Raw genomic sequence first — 23174 nt, 5'->3', positions numbered from 1 at the left:
AAAAAAACCTTTTTAAATTCTTATCTCAAAAAGCAATTATTCAGAAACATTGCAGTTGTCTAAGCACTGTTCACAAAAAGATATCAGTAGCTTAAAAACTGCTTAATTACAATTTTTTATTCAAAAATAGCTGGTGCCCAGTTCTAAGAAATAGCAACAAGCTCTTTGAGATGGACTATAAATGTAAGACAAGTCTGAACCTGCAAATCAGTGTGTCTTTTAAATTACTTATAGTTCTAACTACTCACACATTGCTGGGAATTAAATTAAATGGAACCACTTGGGGGAAAAGACCAGAGTGTCACTGAGTAAAAACATATGATCACCCCACCCTCTCTATCCCTAGGCTTCAGAGCCAGAGCTCTAGCCCCAGCTGCAACTTCAAAGAGCTGTCTACAGCTGTTTTTAGAGCCCTTAGCATGAGTGCTGCAAGCCTGAGTCTATTGACCGGAGCTGGGAGGCTTGCTGCTTGGGCTCTGTAGGCATACCCTCAGTAGGGCTTTCAATAAACTATTAAAATTTCTGGCATTAACATTCGCTTTTGCATAGCTTATCTCCAATTTGTTTTAACTAGCTATAGCTTTTATTACTATAGGAGAACACATAGCTAATTCATGTTCAAAGCTGTTTTGTTAACATCCGGTTAATGATCAATTCTTTGATCCTTTGGTGTTTAAGCATCGTTGAGCAGACGTACACCACAGCAGAATTTGTGAGTCAGGCTATTGACATCAATGAACCAGTTGGAAATCTTAAGAAGTTGTTGGAACCAAGACTTCAGTGTTCCTTGGATGCACATGAAATCTGCCTGCAAGATATCCAGGTAAATCAAAGAGTGTTGAAAAACTTCTTCTGAGGGTTCAAACTGTACTCTGAGAATAGTTCTGTATATTTAGTCCCTTCCCTCCACTCTGATCTTTATATAGGGAGTTTCACTCTTCAGTTTGCTCAATTGTCTACAGTTAAGAGTCTAATCTTGCAAATGTCAGTCTCATCAACTTGAAACTGTTTATAATATGCACCCATTAATTACTAATTTACTGCAAATAAAACTGGGAAACTTTTAGGGTTCGTGTCAGAAATGTATCTCAGTAGAAGAATGTCTTATCAATTTTGGGGGGGAAATAAACATTATAATTTGAAAGTACAGATCATACACTAAGAATTATGTTCCAAGGTATCTTAGGTCAGGAGGCTTGACTGTTCCCTGAAGCCTTTGCTACTTGCTCGTGCATATGGGAGTTGCACTTTTTCAGATTTTCTGAGTTTAGAAGCCAGAAGAGCTTTACACAGCATTATTTTGTGTTTTCTGATGTTTACAGGTCTAGTTGTAAAGATTGTTCTGCAGTTATACAAAAACATACTGTGACCTTTTTTTAATGTATGTTTTTGAAATAGATGGTTACTGCAGGGTTTCCTGGATGATGATTTTTTTTATTTCAATACGAATTGATTTTGTTATAACTTTTATAAAGCTTAAGTAATACAGCCACTAAATAAATACTTGGTAACCTTTCTAATTTCCTTCTACTCTTGTTAATACTTAAAGATTCTCTCGAGTTCCAGGAAAGGTTATTGGCATACATTGAAATTGCTTTACTTCAGCCCTCGTTGGGTAGTAACAGGGAGATTTAAAAGAAAGTATGTAAGATATTTGCTGGCCCTGATGTGTGGTTACTGTTCACCATACAGGAGAGCCATATATTCTGGAACTTCCACTGCCAGAAGCTGGGAATGGGCAACAGGGGACGGAGCACTTAATGATTACCTGTTCTGTTCATTCCCTCTAGGGCACCTGGCATTGGCCACTGTCGGAAGACAGGATACTGGGCTAGATGGACCTTTGGTCTGAACCAGTATGGCCATTCTTATGTTCTTATGAATTCTGTCTGGGTAGTTATTACAGTATGTGTATATATTTCTTTATCTCTAGAATAAGAGCTGCTAACAAATGCTTGATCGCACTAGCTGTAGGAGTGACATTCTTAGTGATGAGAAGTTATGCTCCTGTTTCCCAGAAAGAAAACATGGATTTTTGTATCTATTAATACTCTTACCCAGGGATGGCCAGCCTGTGGCTCCGGAGCCACATGTGGCTCTTTAGAAGTTAATATGCGGCTCCTTGTATAGGCACCAACTCCGGGGCTGTAGCTACAGGTGCCAACTTTCCAATGTGCCAGGGGGTGCTCACTGCTCAACCCTGGCTCTGCCACAGGCCCTGCCCCCACTCCACCCCTTCCCGCCCCCTTTCCTGAACCTGCCGTGCCCTCACTCCTCCCCCCTCCCCCCCAGAGCCTCCTGCACGCCAGGGAACTGCTGAACGGGAAGTGTGGTGGGGGAGAGGTGAGCAGGAGGTGCTGGGGGCGGGGGAGCTAATGGGGGTGGGACTGCTGATGTATTATGTGGCTCTTTGGCAATGTACATTGGTAAATTCTGGCTCCTTCTCAGGCTCAGGTTGACCACCCCTGCTCTTACCTTATCCTTGTTGATGAAAAATGCTGTAGGCAACAGTTGTAGGTGAAGTTGTTGTAGTTCAGAGTTTCTTTCTGAGACAGGTCACTTTTTTTCTTTTCTTTTCTTTTTTTTTTTTTTAAGTTTACAGAATGATGAGTATAGTTTTTCAAAAGACAAAATACAGGAATTGAATAGCAAATATTAAAGTCTTTCAGTTTTTTTATTCAGATCACAACTGCTACAACTACACAAAAATGTACAGTTATCTAATTTTTTCCTATAGCTATCTTCTAGCTAGACTTGTTGCCAAAGTGTGTAACATAGAGATTCTTTGCATAATAAAAAATCAAATTTAGAAATATCTGTTAACAGAAAAATGATCACAAGATACTATATTCAGGACACAAAGATGTATCCGATATTGACATTGGAATTAGATTCTTCAGTGACTTGTATTTTTTTATTATGAAGCTGAGATAGTAAAAATAGCCTTTGTTGTCACAGTCAAAAAATATATATGTAGTTTATTTTTCAAGTAAATTAAGTTTAGCAGGAAATATTCTTGAGGTCTGAAGGCCCAAAGAAAAGAACTAAGATTATAAAGCTGACTTTCTCTAGCTACTAAGAGTTATTTCAGAGCTCAGGAAATATTGAAAAGTTTCATTTGCTAAAACTGCATTTTTGTTTCAGACCTCCACATTATGGCTATTATTGACCTATTGTGATGTGAAAATGACTAGTCACTGAGTTACAGTTTGTTTGACAAAATATATTTTTAAAAGATTACAGTAGACTTTCAAGTATCAGAGGGGTAGCCATGTTAGTCTGGATCTGTAAGAGCGGCAAAGAGTCCTGTGGCACCTTATAGACTAATAGATGTATTGGAGCATAGTAGACTTTCAATATATCTAAAGTACCAATTAATGAAGCTGAAAAGGATTGAGTTTTAGCTGATAGATCAGGGGTTCTCAAACTGGGGGTCGGGACCGCTCAGGGTGTCGTGAGGGTATTACATAGGGTGTCGCGAGCTGTCAGTCTCCACACCAAACCCCACTTTACCTCCAGCATTTATAATGGTGTTAAGTATATAAAAAGTGTTATTAATTTATAAGGGGGGTTGCACGCAGAGGCTTCCTATGTGAAAGGGGTCACCAGTACAAAAGTTTGAGAACTACTGTGATAGATCCTTAATAAGGATCTATTTGCAAATTCTCAAAACTTTAATATTTGATAACTGTAATTCATCATGGAGGATTTTATTAGGCTTACAATCATTTTATTTGTCATCCTGTTAGCGCTTTTGCTGTCACTCCCTGCATAGAAATCTGTAATCTTATCATTTTTTTTAAACCTCTGTAGTATGTTTGAAGCAGAGTCTAGCTTACTGCAAAGATTCCCTTGCAGTGAGGTGTTGGCAGTGGAATATTGTGAAGACCTGGAATAGTATTTATATTCTGCTAATGTAGTTGCTTCTAAAGCAGACGTAACTGAAGGCGATCATGGAGGGCACTGAATGAAAAGAACATATCTTCTCCCAGTGTTGTTAGCCTCATTTGGGGTTTTGATTAGATCAGTGGTGAAAAACCAACTCCCTCTTTCCCTTTCTGTCTCTTTGGCCAGGTCTACACTAAAAATTAGGTTGAGCTAGGTATGTTGCTCAGGGGTCTGAGAAATTCACAGCCCTGAACAACATAGTGATGCCGACCTAGCATCTGATGTAGACATCACCAGGTGGATGGAAGTATTCTTCCATTGACCTACCTATTGCCTTTTCGGGGAAGTGGATTAATTACAGTGGCAGGAAGACCTCTCACATCACTGTCGGTGCAGCTGCAGCACTTTTAGTGAAGACATAGCCTTATTTGATATAATGATGAAAAGAGGAAGGGAATGAAGGCTCTCTTAAGAGCTAAAAACATAGTTAATGACTCCCTTACAGTAGAAATACTTCTTTGTATTGGACCTCACAGTGTTATGTCCCAGAATATAACATTTTTTTTACCAACACCTAAAAATGGAAGTTGAGGGAAGAGAACATTTTTGCTCTGCTAGAAATAAAGAGGTGAAAACAGAAATGAAGGTAGTCTCCTTGATGTCAGTGATCATGGCCTGATAGAAGTAGCCTCTAGCTGGTTCCCAGTAGCAATTTTAACTGATTAGTGATTGGGGCTGTTATCCAGAGGATACAGAGAGTAGGGCTATCAGATAGCCTCTGGTGGAAATAGCTCCCAGCTGGTTCCACACAGTGGCTGGGGCGTGAGATGTGGCTTTGAATTCTGTTGTACTGGACAAATCAGTAACACACCGCTTTTTTTTATATACTGTTGAGTGAAATAAATGATTTTCTGCAGAAAGTTTGATGTGTAGAAGAGAGGAAGATAGTACTGTAACAATAAGGGTATTAAAGTCCATGTAAAAGATGCATTAAAGAATTAATCAGAATCACAGCCAATGTGGCATGATGTAGTATTTCAGAGGCATAAAGTGAAGATTGTCTAGACAACTATCTTTGATTGATGTGGTGAGTGACCATTAAATAGTATTACATATCTGTATTAAAGGGATACTGTCAACTTAAAAATCACACTTGTGCATTGTTGCAGTTACCACCTAAGATTAGAGAGAGAAGTGTTGTTTTTCTTTTTTACTTTGTGCATTGTGACAGTACATTGTTTATAGTTGGCTTCACTATTTTCCCCTATGGCATTTTTGGGGTCTCTTGCATAGCAGCAAATTACTTTTAACTTAATTTTTTTTTTAAATTGACTAGACTGCGGGTTGACAGTTCCTTTTAAAAAATTTTGTAATTGGAGCTACTGTTCATCAGCATGGAGTAATTTTTCTTTAGATTTCAAATTTCTCTGGGTAAAGAGCATGTCTACTATGATTTTTACAGTGCTGCACACGCTTTTGGTGATTAAGACTAAAAATATTTGATAGCTGCAGTTAGGAACTCAAGTATTCTGATTCCCTGACATATATGTACAGAGTTTTGAACTGAACATACAAGATAACTTTATAAAAGCATTTAATTATAAGTCTAGTAATTTAAAAATATTTCCTCCTTGTATCAAGCTGGACCCAGATCGCAGTCTCTTTGATCAAGGAGTAAAGACAGATGGAACAGTACAGCTTAGTGTACAAGTAATATCCAGGCAAGGTAAGCAGTTAAGCATTTTATTTGCTATCATACGAGGTGAGCCATATTGTAAGTGTATTCATGCGTTACCATTTTTAACTGTAGCATTGAAAATATAACTGCATTATTAATGCTTCTATAGGCTGATTTTTTCCATTGTGCACCATATGTTTATAGAGTGTCCGTTAAAATTTGTCATGGACTTATGTTTCTGCAGCCCAAAATGTGTCTGTCTTCCATAGTAACTTTATATAAATCTCAAACTAGGAAAGCTGGTGGGATGGTGACAAGGTGGAACTTGGCAATACCCTGCATGTGAGACCTTTCAATGAGGTCAAGCAGTTGTTTTTCTCATGCTGGGCAAAATATCTGGTCAAATGAAGCAGAATTGCCACCTGCTAATTGAGAGAGACACATCAATATAACGTGAACTTACTGCTTCACAAATAATTAAATTATGGTGGCATTATCAACTGATCATGTACTAAAGATCAGAAGCAAAAGCCTAAAGTGGTCATCTCTTTGTTGATACTTGTGTTTCTAAGATATATTGAACTAAACCGTAGGGACACATAACCAATGTTTCTTCTTCTAGTGCTCGTCCCTGTGTGTATTCCACACATGGGTACGCATGTGCCCGTGTTCTTGAGACTGGAGATTTCTAGCAAGTAGCATCCGTTGGTTTGTGCCTGTGCAGTTGCTCCCTTCATGCTCCATGCCAAGGTCATAAGGGGTGGTGTGGATAGACACTCCTCTAATTCCTTCTTAGTGCCACATGTCCCGAGTTGTAATCCTCTGTATTCAAAGCTATCTTCACATAGTCTTCAAAACCTGTAAATATGATTGTATGTCGTTAGTATTTTTAGCGTTTTAGTGATTTTTATATTCTAGTTAGTACGGTTTAGTTTCTCCCTTCCTTGGAGATCCACTTCTTGGGGACTATGCCCAGAGTCACCAGGTTTAAGAACTATCTCCTCTCCTTTCTTCTCAGTCAGAGATGAATGCCAGCTCCGTCTTTACTGCTTTGAGGAGGCTCGTGTCTCTGCCAAGTACAGCTCCGCTGCTACTTATCTCCTCAAACCCATGAGGGACAGGAGCTTTGACTAAGCAAGTACCTCAGGGAGAAGGACAATATACTCCAGTCAGCTACAGGCCAGGGAGATACCCCTCCCTCCACCGGTACATTGGCCTTAGTCTGTAAGCCCCGCCCCTCTGAACATGCGCTCTGGAGCAGAGTCCAGAGCTGTTAAGCCCAAGGAATCGCTGACTCGGGCCTCTCATTAGCATAAGGGGCACTTTCGCAAACACATGAACAGATCCCCTTCCAGATGTGTTCCTGAAAGAAAGGATCGCTCCCTGACTCTGTCCAAGTCAGGTGAGTCCTTGTGCACAGATCATAAAGACTTCAGTCTGCCTAAAACTCCTGGCCATGAGGGTAAGGTGCAAAGGAGAGAGGACCAAACTGGTTGAAACTACAATAAAGAACAATATTGTCAGACATAATGTATTCCTGGAAGTCAAAGCTCTTCCTCCAGTGTTAGGCTAGTGTGAATGAGGAAACATGAGCTTGTCCTCTGTTTTCTTAAAAAGTAGCTGAAAGAAGTGAGGTGGAAAGAAAGACAGACAAATCTGGCGAATGTATTTTAATTTAACATTTCAGAAAGCTAGTCTCAGGCTATTACTTCAAAATAGTGCTACTTATGATCTGATCCATCTACAGAATTAGTTCATCACTTGTTTCCGGTATGGATAAAGCAGTAGATTCAATGGCTTGTAGTCATTTGACAAACAATGATTTGATCTTTGTTATAATAGTGAGTAGTTCTTCTCTAGCTTTAAAAAGCTTTATTTATTATGCCTATTTTCATTCTTTGAGGGATCAAAAGACATTAACCCCTGGTTTTATGTAAAACAGAACTATAACTGTTGTTGCTGCGTATATTTAAAAAAAAAAAAAAGATGGCTTATTTAAATACTTCAACTTGTTTATAAAACTCTTGTTTGCATTTAACAATCTTCATGACTAATTCTTCATTTGATCAGCCACTTTAAATATTGGTACTTCTTTATACATTTCATGTTTCCATATTCTGTATTTTTTACTCTTTTTCCCCTCTCACCCTGTGTCTAGGTAGAGTGAGGTAAGAGGGCCAAATTCTGCTATTCCACCAGTATGAATCCAGAACAATTCAATTGACTTTTGCCATCAAGTAACTGAAAGCAGAACTTATCCCATTGATGTAAATGTTGGCAATATGCCTTAATGATAGGGTCAAATAATAATACCTAGCGCTTATATAATACCTTTTCATCCAGAGATCACAGCTTCTCATGTAATTTTGAATGTTAATTTACAATGTTTAAAATCCATTTTAATTGGTTTCGTTGTTGTACCAATAAAATAAAAACCAGCAGGATCTTATTAAAGGGAAAAAGGCAAAATACCACATTTATTGTGAATACAGAAAGAATCATAGTAAGCAGTTAGTTACAGCTGTAACATTCCATTCAATCTCATCTTTATTCACACATTCATTCATACACACACACACACAGGTTCTGCAAGGTTGTTATCATAGTAAGCAGTTAGTTATAGCTATAACTTTCCATTCAATCTCATATTTATTCACACACACACACACACACACACACACACACACACACACACACACACACACACACACACACACACACAGGTTCTGCAAAGTTGTTATCATAGTTACCAGCCTTAGAGTTGCTCATGCCAAGCCACTGGCCAGGTGGCCTGGACATGAGGAGGGAGCAGGGCCTTGTCAGATGCTCATCTGATGCTCCTGGAAGTTGGTTTGCAGAATCAGACCCCAAAGTTCTCACTTTTAGAGTCTATTTTATAGGAATTTCTTTCTATGCCAGTCTATGGGAATTGCTTCATCATGCTGTTGCTGAATCAATCAGCAGATAGCACATTCCTGACGGCTCCTAGATGTTATCTTGTTCTTTGGTTCTCCCATTCTTGAGGCTGTTGGGTGGATTCCAGTCTGCCCTCCGGGGGTCCTCTGGTTATTTCCACTTGACGCCTTCTTCAGCCGATGGACACTGGATTCTTAGGCTGGCACCTCCCTGATCATTCAGTTATTATCCACACCAAGCATCCATCCACATACATCCTCTATCTCTATTTTAATCACAATTGTTAATACAACAAAAGGGCGGGGAGTCTCTGGGTGCTGTTTCTATTGTTAGAGTATTGCTTTGAGTCTCTGTGAATTGCTTTGAGAACAGACTCTGTCTTAGAATGTACTAACACAACTAGCAGCTTGCAAGTTTCACACACAGAGGGAGAGAAACAGTACCAAAAACCAAGAGACCTCTTAATTAGTAATACCCTGGAATTTAAACTATGGGGAATCAAACTCATTTGTGATTTTAATACAGAACTTCTTTAATATGATCCAACATCGTTAAAGAAAAAATGTGTTGTATGACCATTTATAGATTCTTACAGTATATACACTGTTTTTGAACAGGGATTCTCTAATTGTGTTTAATTAGATTTATAATTATTTGAGCAATTTGTATCATTGCATTTCCAAAGGGACTATATTGTTATAATTTTAAGAATTTTTAACACTTGGGAAAGAGATACTGAATTAACAGCCTTACAGACTTAAATACTGTATCTCCACATAACATATAAATATGGTGGACAGCGATCGCATATCTCTCAATCTTCAAGCCTGTCAATGTATGTCAGAAGTAACTGAAATGTGTGACAAATTACTGAAATGTGGAGTATCTGTTTTGTTTTGTTTTTTTGTTTTGTTTTTTGTCATCTGTGCATCGTGATTGGCAGATTGTAGTGTTCATTCAAAATGCTGCTGCTATGTTAAGCTTTTTGGCCACCTTACTGGTCACATCCTCCATTGGCCTTCCTTTCTCCTCCAGATCAGGCACAAGTTTCCTGTCTTCACCTGTAAGATCTTTTATCAGTTACTTCTTCCCTACCTATGAAATCTGTTACCTTAAAACTGTCATCTTTACTATCACTGTCAACCACGCCAGCCTTCATCTGCTTTACTCTGCTTACCTCTCAAAGCACCTTTGTGTTTTTCCCATGCTACCCCTTTTATGTTTGTAAAAGTCTGTGAAGCCCCCACTTTCTCCTCCTTCAAATAACTCTATACTGCTTATTGTTGAGAATTTTATGGATCACCTTGTCACGCTACCTGGCATGGGTCATGGTTGAGAATGCCAAATTCAGGACAGATTGTAAGAAATAGGGCAGACACCCCCCAAAACTGGTGGTTTATTCTATCATTAGAGGTAACAAAGCTAGTAACAAAAATGAGCTCCTGTATCACAAGAAGCCAAAATATAGTCCCCCTTAGGCATTCGAGCTCCTAGCTTACCACCTACACAACTGGATTTCTGTGATAAATGATTATTAAAACCAGAAATCACATATAATAGGATCTTCCAACTCCAAGGAGATGGCCACTCAATCCAGGTGAATATATGCTTTCAGGATCTCACCAAATACCTTGCTGCAGCCAATCTTTAGTAAACTAATTAAAGATTTATTTAAAAAGAAAAGAGGAAGAGGAAAGCTATTAAATGCTTAAAGGAATCCTATACATTACAACTGATTTCAGAGTCTGTAGGTCAGGATAATAGCAGTGCTGGTAAGTCTGCTAGCTTGCAATAAGTCTCTCTGGATTACCCCAAAGATTGTGGGGGTCATCAGTTCTTTGTTCAAAGCTTTCTTGATTTTAGAAATTACAGTCTGAAGAAGTGGAGCAGGATTGAAGACCAAGAAGTGATGTTACAGTCTCATTTATACTTTCAGCCCAAGTGCATGGAAAGATACTGGCAAAAGATGGAGTCTTAGATCACATGTCCTTGCTGAACTATTGGGCAACCATTGCCTCACTGCTCTCTGAAACATCTCCAGGAGGGGCTCACTGGGTGAGCTGAGTCTACTCAATTGTCCATTAACATGTGCGTAGCCCATCAACACATGGATGGCCCAACACAGGGATGGCTAGTCTGGATGTAAATTTGCCTTGTGGATGGCACTCAAGAACAAAACATAGTTTATATACAAACGCAGAGCCAATGTTTATAACCTCAGATACAATGGTGATATATTTATTTAACCAAGGTAATCATACTTGACAAATTATAATTTTTCCATAGATCCCTTACATGACATACTTTATACAAGATTTACTGCAACTTTGTAACAGTGATGAGTGAACTAGTTATCTTCCATTTTATACAGCATCACACACACCTCTCCTGACCATGAATAGGCACTAGTGATCTGATACTAGTGCTTATTTTATGAGATAATCTCTGTACTTTACCTCATTCTCTCAACTCCTATTTTCTGTTTCATCTACCTGTTGTCTCTTGTCTGGGAAGGTGTTGTCCTTGTTTGTACAGCACCTAGTACAGTGGAACTCTGATCTGTGTTTGCAGCCCCTTTGTGCTATCGTAACACGAATAATTAGTTCAGGCCTTCTGTATACATCTTAAGGAAATTTAAAAGGGTGCACACCCTTTCATATATATATATTTACAAAGATATAAAAAATGAAAGGATGTGTATAATATAAAATTAAAGGGGGGGGTATATAAAATATAAAAATGTCAGAAGTCATGTTTAGGTGAGTATTCAGTTACTGAAAGGTTTTATTGATATCTAAAATGTCTAATTACCCAAAGATTCTTAAGACAGTTTCCAACAGCAGTTCTCATTATATCACAGATAAACAAAATAAGAACCATTACATCCTTTTTTGGATTACTGGTTAAACATAAATGGCATACAGTTCACTTTTGACTTGTTTAGTTACTAATTTTTATTAACCCCAGTAGCTTCAACATGCTATTTATGTTCATATGTTCAATGTGGTGCATGACAGATTAGATATACAGTTCTTGTTACAAAAAAGTGGCTGTTTATTGGCTCGTATAGTAGGTCAGATTCTGCTATCATTTACTACTGTATGTTCCTTTTGGGTTCAGATAGGTTTGCATGGGTGTAACAAGACAAAGTTTGCTCCTCTGTGCTTGGAATGGGTTCCTGGAAATCAAAAAGTTAAATGTGGTTTCTTTCAAATGGTTGCAGTTATCAGTCACAATGACTTCATTGTTTTGCTAGTTAAAGGTGCTGATCAACTGTTTTTTAAATAGAATCCTTTCTGAAATTTTGTTGTCACTGAAATAACATCTTTACTACAAAGGATAACACTTTTATTCAGCATTTCTCCTGTGCCTTAAGGAAACTTTTGATTAAAGGAAGAAAGAATAAAAATTTCCTCTGAATTAGAAAGTCTAAAGTTAAGGTATTTTGTAATTGATGTTTTCTTACTTTCAGCTAATTTAAACCTGAAAACACTTACTGAGAGAGAAATACAGTTCTCTGTATATTCATGACAAGAATGAAACCCTAACAGATAACACTTAATAGTAGTCAACAAAACTAGTGGTTCACCAAGTGTTGTAGCATCAAAGCTGTTTTTTGTCCCATGTCTCTTGATGGGTTTATGCAGAAGGCTTTGTACAATGAATAAAATGTACTTATCCTGTCCATGTACTTGTTCCTAATTCTGTCATCTTTTCTCAGGTAGAGCTTAATACTCCTAAGAAAGAAAAGCAAGAATGAACTTGTTTTAATAGCACTATTTTGCATTTTTTTCTTTGTAAATAAATTATGTGAGTAGGTGATATTAACTTCTGTGGCAGTAACACCTAGAGACCCAGCCCCAATGTGCTAAGCACTGTACATACATAACAAAGAGGCAGCTGCTGCCTCAAGGAGCTTAATATAGATGAACCAGCAGGTTTATACAGTAAACCATATGGGGGTTTGAGGTGAAGGATAAAGTAACGTGAGATGGTTCTCATCGGCATGATAAGCAGTAATCACAGCACACTACCGCCCAACTGTGATGAAGTGTTTTTGTAGGCATCATAGCAGAAGTCAGTTTGAAGGAGAACAGAGGCTTTGTGTATTTTTACTTGAAATCCCAGAAGAGGGACTGTGGCAGAGAGCGCATAGGTGCTTGTTGCGGAACTTGAAAAATGTGCAGCCAAGACTGGCCTCATTGGTGCAGAGGAGATGGGGGTCATTGTCTCATTGTCATATCAGAGATGATGGTTCAAATGGTGATAGAACATGAAAGGCCTTTTAAAATAAAGACAAGTAGTTTGTGTTAAATGTGTGAAGGAGGGGGAGTCAATAGAGCAGGACATAGGGAGTGCGGGTGACAGTCAAATTATGAGCTAGGAGATTTATTTGTATCTGCATTTGAATGGATATAAATTGGGCAAGATAGCATTTAACAAGGCCACAGAGGAGGCTGCAGTAATCAGGGCCTAGATTAACCTTTTAGGTATGTGGTCAGAGAGAACAAACCAGATCTCAAGGTGTTACACAGGAAAAAGCAGCAAGATTTAGACACTGCCTAAGTGTGTGTGTCTAGAGAGAGAGGTTGAATAGGAGTAGATGATGATAAAATAGGATAGTAGAGTGACTTCATGGAGAACTTAGAAGATGGGGGTAGAAATTTTGAGTGGATTTGGAGTTTGATGGAAAACCGGTTGTATGACCTTGCTTCCTGGAACTTCTTGGTCTGGTTTTGAATTGTGGACCCTTAAAAATGTAAACTTAAGATGACACATGAAGAGGGCATCAAGATAATGTTGGAGAAGGGTAAGGAATGAAATCTGGCAGTATCCAGGAGGTATTGATAGGTAGGCTTACTTACAAGGGAGACAAATGAGAGCAGAAGTTTGGAGTTAAGAATGACTAAGATTTCTTGGAGCAAAGTAAAGGTCTGAGTTATTTTATAATCATACTAATGATTTATGTAGCACTTCAAACTGCTTTATAAACATTAATCCTCATAACACCCCTGCAGAATAGATAAATACTACTTAACCCATTTCACAGATAGAGAAACTCAGGTGGAAAAGGTAGGGCCTGACCCAGAGCCACAGAACAAATTGCTGGTAAAGCTGGATTTAGAACCTGAGCATTCTAGTTTCCAGTCGTCTGATCCACTAAACCACATTGCCTCTTTAAGAGTATGTCTACACTGCAGTAAAAATCCAAGTCACAGAGCCAGGGTCAATTGATTTGGGTTTGCAGGGCTTGACTGGAGCCTGGGCTTTGAGGACCCCCCCCCCCCTCAGGATTTGGGCTCCAGCCTGAGCTTGAACATCTGCACTGCAATTTTTAGCCCCATTGCCTGAGCCCTGTGACCCTAAGTCATCTGACCCAGGTCAGCTGCAGCCATGCTACAGGTCTTTTATTGCAATGTAGGTGTACCTTATAGGGCATCTTAAAATGATGCTAACCAAAGAGTGTGTAATAATTTCAAAGACACTTTAAAAGTAACCACTTTTGAAGACTGAAAGTAATATCTATTTTTGGACCTACTATATATCCTTCATAGGACAAGTGTAATAGTTCCTTAGGTATGCATATGGAGCTGCCAGTTGAATATGTGTTTGTGGGTATATATAAAAACTGAATTTGAAACACATGGGATTGTGGGGTGAAGGGGCATAATTATTTGTATGTTCACTTTACTAAATTATAAGTGTATTCTTAAGTGAAGGGTGAGAAGAAATATCACCTTGCGTCTGCTATCCTTGATAGTGTTGAGTCATATGAATCATTCTGAAAATGTGATGCTAACCGTGAATGCATCTGGTGTTTTCTGTATCTGATTCTCAGCATGTAGTAACAGTATGTTTGGTGAGATTTAAATGAAACGAGTAATGCTTTTGCAGTGCTCAAAAATAATGTATTTTACCTTACTGTATTTTCATCCATATCTAGGAATAGAGCCCAAGTTAAACATCCTTGAAATTGTAAAGCCTGTAGAAACTGTGGAGGTAGTTATCGATCCGGATGCCCACCATGCTGAAGCTGAAGCTCACCTTGTTGAGGAAGCCCAAGTGATAACTCTAGATGGAACAAAACACATTACAACAATATCAGATGAAACTTCTGAGCAAGTGACTCGATGGGCTGCAGCACTGGAAGGCTACAGAAAGGAGCAAGAACGCCTTGGAATACCCTATGGTAATAAAACACGATGTTGAGTAGTTTGTATGTTTTTAATAACTGAGAATTATTTGATATTGGGTATTGTATAAGAGACAATATTTATTAAAGTGCTCAGATACTATGATGAGATTTCATATGCTATGGTGAGGAGTGCAGTACAAATAGCTTGATAGAGTAAGTAAAGTGGAGGTGGAACCATGGCTGATAGTTCCTTGGTAGAAGAGGGTAGGTTTCCTCCACAGCTTACTTATATTACAGATTTGTGTTTTCCCCTGGTCTATTGCATAAAGTAGTTTTAAAATATGTGTACTGGAAGATCAAGCTGTTTGTGTATGAATTTGACCTTGGGTCCAGGTCTCTGGGGTTCCTGACTCTCTTCAGGGCTCATTAAAGACAGTAGTAGTGGAGGATGCGGAGCACCAAGCGGTATCAGATTTGTATGAAAAGCCACACTTGGATTCAAGTACTTAAAGTACCTAATTTTTAAACTTCAATAATCTTTTCAAAAGAGGGTCACCATGGAAAAGACTAATTGTTCTAGCATTATAGAATATGAAATGTCTGTAAATGTGTTCTGGGAGCTAAATTGAAACTTTTTGTGTGAGACCTATGCCACATTTGAACCCTGGACTCTCCAGGTGAAAATTAACTGCGGTAAATCATTGTAATGTACTCTCCAGTGATATTCACTAAATCAACCTGTAATATGTAAACAAACTCCCATAAACTTGCCCCCCCCCCCACTTTTTTTTCCCCTTGTTGAGGAAGCCCAAGTGATAACCCTAGATGGTACAAAACACATTACAACAATTTCAGATTGTTTGCCTTTTCTTGCCATTGTTTGGTTTTAGTAGTTGGAAAAAGTTAAATTCATCTCAGGTATTTACAAGGGAACAAGGTATTAAATTGGCTGATAGTCTTAACAGATTCTCAGAGAAATAACTGAAGCAATGGCTTCTGATTTGCTTTGTTTTGTTGATCCCTTTGACATACAAGCATTTCTGAATTCACTTTCATTGTGCTAGATATCTTGTTAACTGAGGGTTTGATACAAAAAGCTTAGGGATATTCATGTGAATATCTCTTGAAATTTCACAGCATGCCATCCATAATGCAAGAAGAAAAGTTACACTCTTCAACATAGTACTAAAAACATCTAATGTTAAATAAACTGTTGTAAATCAACTTTATAGATTTGTTAGTATTAAAACTTTGCTTTCTCAAAGAAGAAAATCAGCATTGTGAATGTGATACCATTGTAATTTCAAAGGTTTACAATTATTTTCCATTATGTAGGTGAGAATTTTCTAGAAAACAAAAATTGGCCTCTTTTATGACAAAACCCAAGTATAGACATTTTGGAATTCTCCTCTTGGTAGTAGAAATGTCTTAATCAAGTGAATGCCAAAAAGGATAGCTTTTAAATACCATATCAGATTTTCCTGACTTCATGGAATTGGAGAGAAAGGAGGCACTTGAGGACCTTTTGTATTCTGAATGTATTGTTGGTGCTTTATAATATATGCCTGCAATTTTTTAAATGAATTTTTGTATGATTCCCCAAAGATGAGATTTCATTTTGCCTGACCTTTCTATAAATGTGTAAAAATTGCATTTCTGCTGGGAGTTGTTTTTCAGCTTCATCAAGGCTTTCTGAAATCACTTGCCTCTTTTGAGAATCCAGAGCACTTTGCAACAGACAGTGAGAGTTGTAGCTTGGAGTGAATAAATTTGTTAGTCTCCAAGGTGCCACAAGTACTCCTGTTCTTTTTGCGGATACGGACTAGCATGGCTGCTACTCTGAAACCTGTAGCTTGGAGTAAAATCAAACCCTGTTTTGTAGTGATATTGCAGACTCTATTCCTTCCCATTATTTGTTCTGACTAGTAAGCTAACAACTAACCACCATCCAGGAATTTTCCACCCTTTAATGTCTCTCTTCAGTTTCATTCTTGTCTCAGAGAAACATACAAGGTGTCCTCCACAGCTGTTTCTAGCTGTCATTTTCTCCTTTAGGCTATTTTTTGCTGGAAGCATGGAACAATCAGAAAATGCTAAATCAAAGGAAAAATGTCCCCAGCTGCTTTTTGGAGCTGCAGTTTACCAAGAGGGACCTTAAGTGCATTGTATTTTCACTCTGAGAAGTCAAAGTTATTTCAGGAGACAAGGCAACAACAGAAGTAGATAATTTTTGGTGTTTTGGCAGACAGCTTGCTTAGCTGTTTTAAGAAACAAGAAGCTCGCTGTCTGGAGCAGAGGAGGTTCTTTGTGACTTCCAGGAGCTATGATGAGAACTCTCACCACCAGCAGCACCACCGTTCCTTGGGCCTCCCCAGCTCTAGAATATTTCTTGGGAGCTAAGTCTTAACCAGGAACATTCTCATATTTCTTTTACTATTTCCGGGGACTAGTGTGCTGCAAATGCAAAGTTAGCTCTTTAATACGAGATTTTTAAAACTCTGGCACTGCCTATTCTTCTTGCATTTTGGTGGATGTGCCAGTGGTCCCAGGTTTAGAACTGCTGAAGTGAGAGATTTTCTGCTGACCAAGTACAAGATCCAGACCCTGTCGGGGAGAGTTTCATGACCAGTGGAAGTCACTGCTAAAGCATGTTTGTCTCAGCCATGAAACTCAAAAGCCCCTCAAGAAACCAGATAAGATACAGCTCTAGATACATCTTTTTCCTAGATGAGGGAATGAGGAGAGAACTTTCCTGATCCATTCTGTTCAGAAAATCACAGAAACTATATCTGTGTCGATCCATGATGCCAAGCTGTTTTTTGTTAGGGCTTCCCAGAGCTCTCTTGGGGTTTGGAGGATAAACGGCTCTCGTGTCCCAACGTAGATTCCAGAGTTATGCTGTGCTCACAGAAGCATTATTATGGAGTATAGTGTTAGCCTAAAGAACTTACAAGATATGACAATAGTAACAGGAAAAAAAATTGACCCTGCATGTGAAACAGTTTTTGACAGCCATCTGTTCTAACTGTTCACCCAGTTGGCCTAGTTACAACAAGGCAAAAAAACCCAAAACTATTCATCCTTCTCCCAGAAAGGTTAGGAAGCTTAATAATGTTGCTTAGAACTCTCACTAGCCACCAATATCCTCAGCTCCTCGCTGGTTGCACACACAGTGTTACTGACCTAGATCTTAGTTGGGGAAGGGTATTCCATCCCAACATAGGGAAGGCTAATTATTCATATTGGAAGGAATGAAACAAAAAAAATTGGTAGAGAGAGCAATAGAGGGCTCAGAAATTTTCTGGGATGGTGAAAAGAAATGGTGATCCAAGTCAGAGGCTTGCATAGCACTCCAGATACTGCACTGTCTCAGGCAAAGCCATAGAAAGCAAATTAGCAAGTCCATAGGAATAGTTTTGTAGTGGCATTTTGAGAATCAAAATTTTATTTGTGTTGTGGCTTTCCACACCTACTATCTTCCCTTTTTGTTTCTCTGCAAAGAATGTTTGTGGCATGACCAGGCTTTGTTACTAAAACTTAAGAATTAGCTCTTTTTAAAAGAAGAAAAAGATTTAACAACTCATTCATATGACTTTTCAGTCATACTTGTTTCAATCACATGGGACAGTGTTTTTTCTCTGGTTCTTTTTATTGTTAGTCACTATAGGGAATAGTTCTGTAGTGTCTAAAATGGACAGGGTGACGCACCTTTTACAGTTATCAGTTGTTTAATATATTTTTCTTCTTTTTTCCTAGACCCTGTACAGTGGTCAACAGACCAAGTACTCCACTGGGTGGTATGGGTGATGAAGGAGTTCAGCATGACTGACATAGACCTCAATACTCTTAGTATTCCAGGCCGAGAGTTATGTAGCCTCAATCAAGAGGACTTCTTCCAGAGGGTCCCTCGGGGAGAAATCCTTTGGAGCCACCTGGAGCTTCTTCGAAAATGTATGTGAGCTTTCTCAATGACTGATTTAGTTACTGTTTTTTTTCTGTGGAAAGATAAAGACAGTTGTGAACAGTCCAGGCTATTTTCCCACTTTCCATTAGCAGTGAAAGGGAGGGTGTCAAATACAAGATAAGGGAATATGTTATAATGAGAGTACTTGCTGTTACAAAAGAAACGTCTATATTTTAAATCTGGTTGGCCCATCTTTCCTCAAATTTTATTACTGTTAATCTAATACAGGAAGTAAGGTATAAGAGGTATGGCTCTTGCAACATACCTGAAAATTTCTGATTTATGTTTTTATTATTAGCTTTGGTTCATCTTCTGATTTGACAGTCTTATAATTAAATGTTAAGTGCTATTTACTATGTTGCAGTCTCACATAAATGTGAAAGTTACTAAGCTAATTCTTTAGCCCATATACACTGCAGCTAATCTATTGTGTATTCAATGTTTAGATACAATTAGGTAGGCTGATTTTCTGTCTGTGACACTGAAAAAAGTACATCATATAAGCAAAATAGAAAGTTTGTGTGGGTAAACACTAAAAAAAATAGCGTGTGTAATATTCTAAAAGTACATTCGTGAAAATAAAGTGCCACCCCAGATGCCCAGAAGGACATAAAAAAGGCTGTGCATACTTCTTTCACGTGGTGTTACATATTTACTCTTAAAAGTCATCATCTTTATTACACTCTACAACCTTTATGTTGTTTCTCTGCATTCCTTTCTTGTTTTCTCGGTTATAAATCCATTTGGCATTCAGTTGACTTATGAGGGTAAGGATTTGAATAAAGATTTAAATATTTTTCTTTTACTTGTCAGATGTATTGGCTAGCCAAGAACACTCTGGAGAAATAGCAACAGTTACTATTGATCAGCGTGAGTAGTCATGCCAGTAAATTATTAAGACAGGTGTTTGTCAACTAGAAATGTGGGTTCAGCACTCATGCTACCAAAAAGTCAGAAAAGCCACAGAGAAATAACACATCTTTTGCATGTTTTTCAACTTGAAAGCAAAGCTTTAATTTTTTAGCCACTTTGAGAGTTTAATTTAATCAGAATTTTGAATTTCTAACTTTCTTATTATAATGATCAATTGACTTTACCATTATTCTGCACCATAATGTGACACAAGTGAAATATTTGTAATATCAGTTGTTCAGAACTGCATTCTTGGTGAACATATATCAGAAATCAGTTCTGTATTTAAAAAAAAGTAGCATATCTACTGTAATGCTAACACCAATTCCATTTTAAGTGGTAGCAACAATTAAAATTATTCTTAAGGTGTAGGTTTATGAATATCCATGTAGCTCTTTGGAGGGGAAATATTTTGAATTTTAATATTGGTGTACATACACACGCTAGAACCTCAGAGTTTTGAACACCAAAGTTACGAACTGACTGGTCAACCACACACCTCATTTGGAACCGGAAGAACGCAGTCAGGCAATAGAGACCAAAAATAAAAGCAAATACCGTACAGTAATATGTTAAATGTAAACTACTAAAAAAGGGGGAGAATTTAAAAAAGAAAAGAAGACTTGACACGGTAAGGAAACTGTGTTTGTGCTTATTTCATTTAAATTAAGATAGTTAAAAGCAGCATTTCTCTTCTGGATAGTAAAGTTTCAAAGTTGTGTTAAGTCAGTGTTTAGTTGAAAATTTTTGAAAGAACAACCATAACGTTTTGTTCAGAGTTCCAAACAACCTCCGTTCCCGAGGTGTTTGTAACTCTAAGGTTCTACTGTGTGTGTGTGTGTGTGTGTGTGTGTTTGTGTGTGTGTGTATTCTCTCGCATGCATGCATCAGGTTTTTGTACCAACAAGTTATAATTATTGTTCTCCAATGTTTGCTCTTTCACAGCTGTGCAAATTATTCCAGCATCTGTACAGCCTGCTACCCCAACCACCATTAAAGTAATAAACAGCAGTGCAAAGGCAGCTAAAGTACAAAGAGCACCAAGAATCTCAGGAGAAGACAGAAGTTCACCTGGGAACAGAACAGGTATTTTCTCAATTTTATTTTAATGTAAATGTTGTAAATATTTAACAGTTAAATCACATGGTGAATTTGCAGAATACAGCCATATCCCTTACAGATATGATTTTGCCAAATTTTCTAAGGGCTGCTTGCTTGGATATGAGGCCTGTGGGGAAAATCCAGGTGTGACAGGAAGTGCTGGTATAGTATGTAGCCCTCAGACCTTTTGAGTTAGTACTACGTTAGTACTACATTGATGGAAGTGCTATCTTGTAGATGAGACAAACACAAGGTTGACCGTTGTCTTAAACGTACCCCCCTTCCTCCCACTCAGTGCCATTTGCTCAGGTTTTTTCTCCTCCTGACTGCATCATTCGGGAAGGAAGCAGGGATTGGCAAATATGTTCCAGAATTCTAACCTGGCACTTTGCATACTGTTTGTTCAGTTTTCCTTCTTACTCTGCTGGTAACTTCACCAGTTGGAGACCTGCTAATCCCTATGAAGTGAAAGCACTTTTAGGAAAACTGCACGTTAGCTATGCAATTTAATTTCAGAATTCTCCTTAGATTTTCTTCATCCAAACTCTTTGTATCAGTTTCCCTGTTACCTTGCTTCTGTCCTCCAGTATTGCTTTCTTTTCTGTCCCTTCCCCTCAGTTAGGATTTGCTACTTCATCTGTCTCCAAAAAAACAAATCTCACCTCAAAACCACATTTAGGTTTTGCTTGATTGACACGCTCTGCAAAGTGCCTTGTGATACTAGTCAAGATTTTCAAAAATAGGAACCTAGAACTAGGCTTCTAGGCCAAGACTTCAGTGAGAGCTTCTGGGTGTGCTGCACTTTTGAAAGATCAAGTCAACTGTTTAAGTGCCTAAACGTGCACTTAGAATCTAACTTACAGTCTTGGCCACAGTATAACATAGATATTGAGCTGTCCTAAACTGAAGTTAATGAATTCTTAAAATAACTTCAGCTCTGTAGAAAATAACTTCTGTTTATCTTTAAAGATAATCTTTTATCTCAATAGGAAACAATGGCCAGATTCAGCTATGGCAGTTTTTGCTAGAACTTCTTACTGACAAAGATGCTCGAGACTGTATTTCTTGGGTTGGCGATGAAGGGGAATTTAAACTGAATCAACCTGAGCTGGTTGCACAGAAATGGGGACAACGTAAAAATAAACCCACCATGAACTATGAGAAGCTTAGTCGTGCTCTACGGTAAGAAACTCTACAACTAAATTATTTCATGAAATGGTTGTATACTTTTCTCTAACTGTAGCATTCTGCCAGTTACGTATGGTCTTTTGTGATTGCACATCAGTTAAAAAACAGACAGGTATGGACCGCCATGCCACCTTCTGTTGCCATTCTCATCAGCTGAGCAGGATGGGTCATTGGATGTATGAGTGGTTGCCTTTAGAAAACAAATGGAAAATGCTATGATTGATAATCTTTGGATAATATGTTTAACAATTTCTTGGGGAAATAGTCACTGAAACAGCTTTAGTTACAGAATTTAAGATGTATGTCTACACTGCATCTCACTGGCAGCAGCGTGTAGGGTATGTATAATGCTCTTGCCATTTTTTCCACATGCTAAGCAACTTCATCATTTCTCGGGGCAGAGAGAACTTGCCCATTAAAAATCTTTTAATACAAATTTCATTTGGTAGCTTTGACCAATAAATACCACATTAAGGTATTGAAATTAACTTACACAGTAAAAAAAAAAAAAAAACCGCAGTGTTTCTGGAACTGTGCAAAAAATGACACTATCACATTTTGAGTACCATTGTTTCACCTCACCTACAGGCTTACAGCACCATTTGGCAGCTCCACATCATACTTCATCTAATTGCACATAAAATAAGCTTTCAAATCATGTATGTAGGGTGGGTACATTAAACTCCAAAATTATGGTCCTTTTTGGAGATTTGCCACATGCCAAACTATTAGCAGAATTTCAGATTTTACATAGATTTTTTTTCCCTATTAAGTATCATACTTAAAATGCTCATATGGGCTGAAAAAGACAAGTCCAGGACCTCATTAGCATCCTTACTGTGAGAACAACACAAACTCAGACACACAATTGATAAGAAAATAGCTCCTGCTTTGTTTGCAGCCAGCATCACCATCTGATATGTTGAACTTTCACAAGTCAAGAAAACTGAAATGCTTCAACTAAGCTATTTTCCTTCATCTGGGTTTTGTAGTTTGAAGTCAGTAGGTATTGTGCTCCCAAATCATGTTAAGGGTCGGATTTACAAAAACATTTAGGTACCTAAATATATGGGCTTAGGGCCATAACTTTAGACTGCTACTTTAGCAAATTCTGTCCTGTATTTAAAAGAAAGTGCACAATAACTTTTCATTAAAACATTTTTTCAGAGTTAATAAAGTAATAGATTTTATGCCACTAAAAACATTGTCAATAGAATAGATTAGGCACATTTTCTATAAAATAAGATATAGGAGGCATTTTTGGGAAAGGTAGGTGAACAAGTTATCTTTCATGATTTAAATGTACTGAATCTGTTTTAAAAAAATAATTACTAAGCTGAACTTTGAATATTTCACCTTCTAATTTAGAGTACAAAATTTAAGTAAAATTT

At 38.0% G+C, this 23174-nt stretch overlaps 1 protein-coding gene across 5 annotated transcripts in view; it reads left to right on the top strand.

Annotated features, from left to right (window-relative positions):
- Positions 1-23174, top strand: part of GABPA (GA binding protein transcription factor subunit alpha) — a 39720-nt gene that overhangs the window by 9861 nt on the left and 6685 nt on the right. For 3 of the 5 annotated variants that reach the window (XM_037905621.2, XM_043538323.1, XM_037905627.2), the window contains exons 3-9: positions 679-823; positions 5530-5614; positions 14427-14672; positions 18375-18569; positions 19396-19452; positions 20440-20580; positions 21585-21777. In XM_037905621.2, coding sequence (XP_037761549.1) covers positions 679-823; positions 5530-5614; positions 14427-14672; positions 18375-18569; positions 19396-19452; positions 20440-20580; positions 21585-21777 — 1062 coding nt within the window. The remainder of the gene's footprint in view (positions 1-678; positions 824-5529; positions 5615-14426; positions 14673-18374; positions 18570-19395; positions 19453-20439; positions 20581-21584; positions 21778-23174) is intronic. The other 2 variants (XM_037905632.2, XM_043538324.1) reach the window with 1 other exon arrangement.

Source organism: Chelonia mydas, chromosome 1 (assembly GCF_015237465.2).
Source record: "Chelonia mydas isolate rCheMyd1 chromosome 1, rCheMyd1.pri.v2, whole genome shotgun sequence".
Classification (NCBI taxonomy): domain Eukaryota; kingdom Metazoa; phylum Chordata; order Testudines; family Cheloniidae; genus Chelonia; species Chelonia mydas.
The sequence above is the reverse complement of the archived record's forward strand: the minus strand, read 5'-3'. Positions and strand labels throughout refer to the sequence as shown.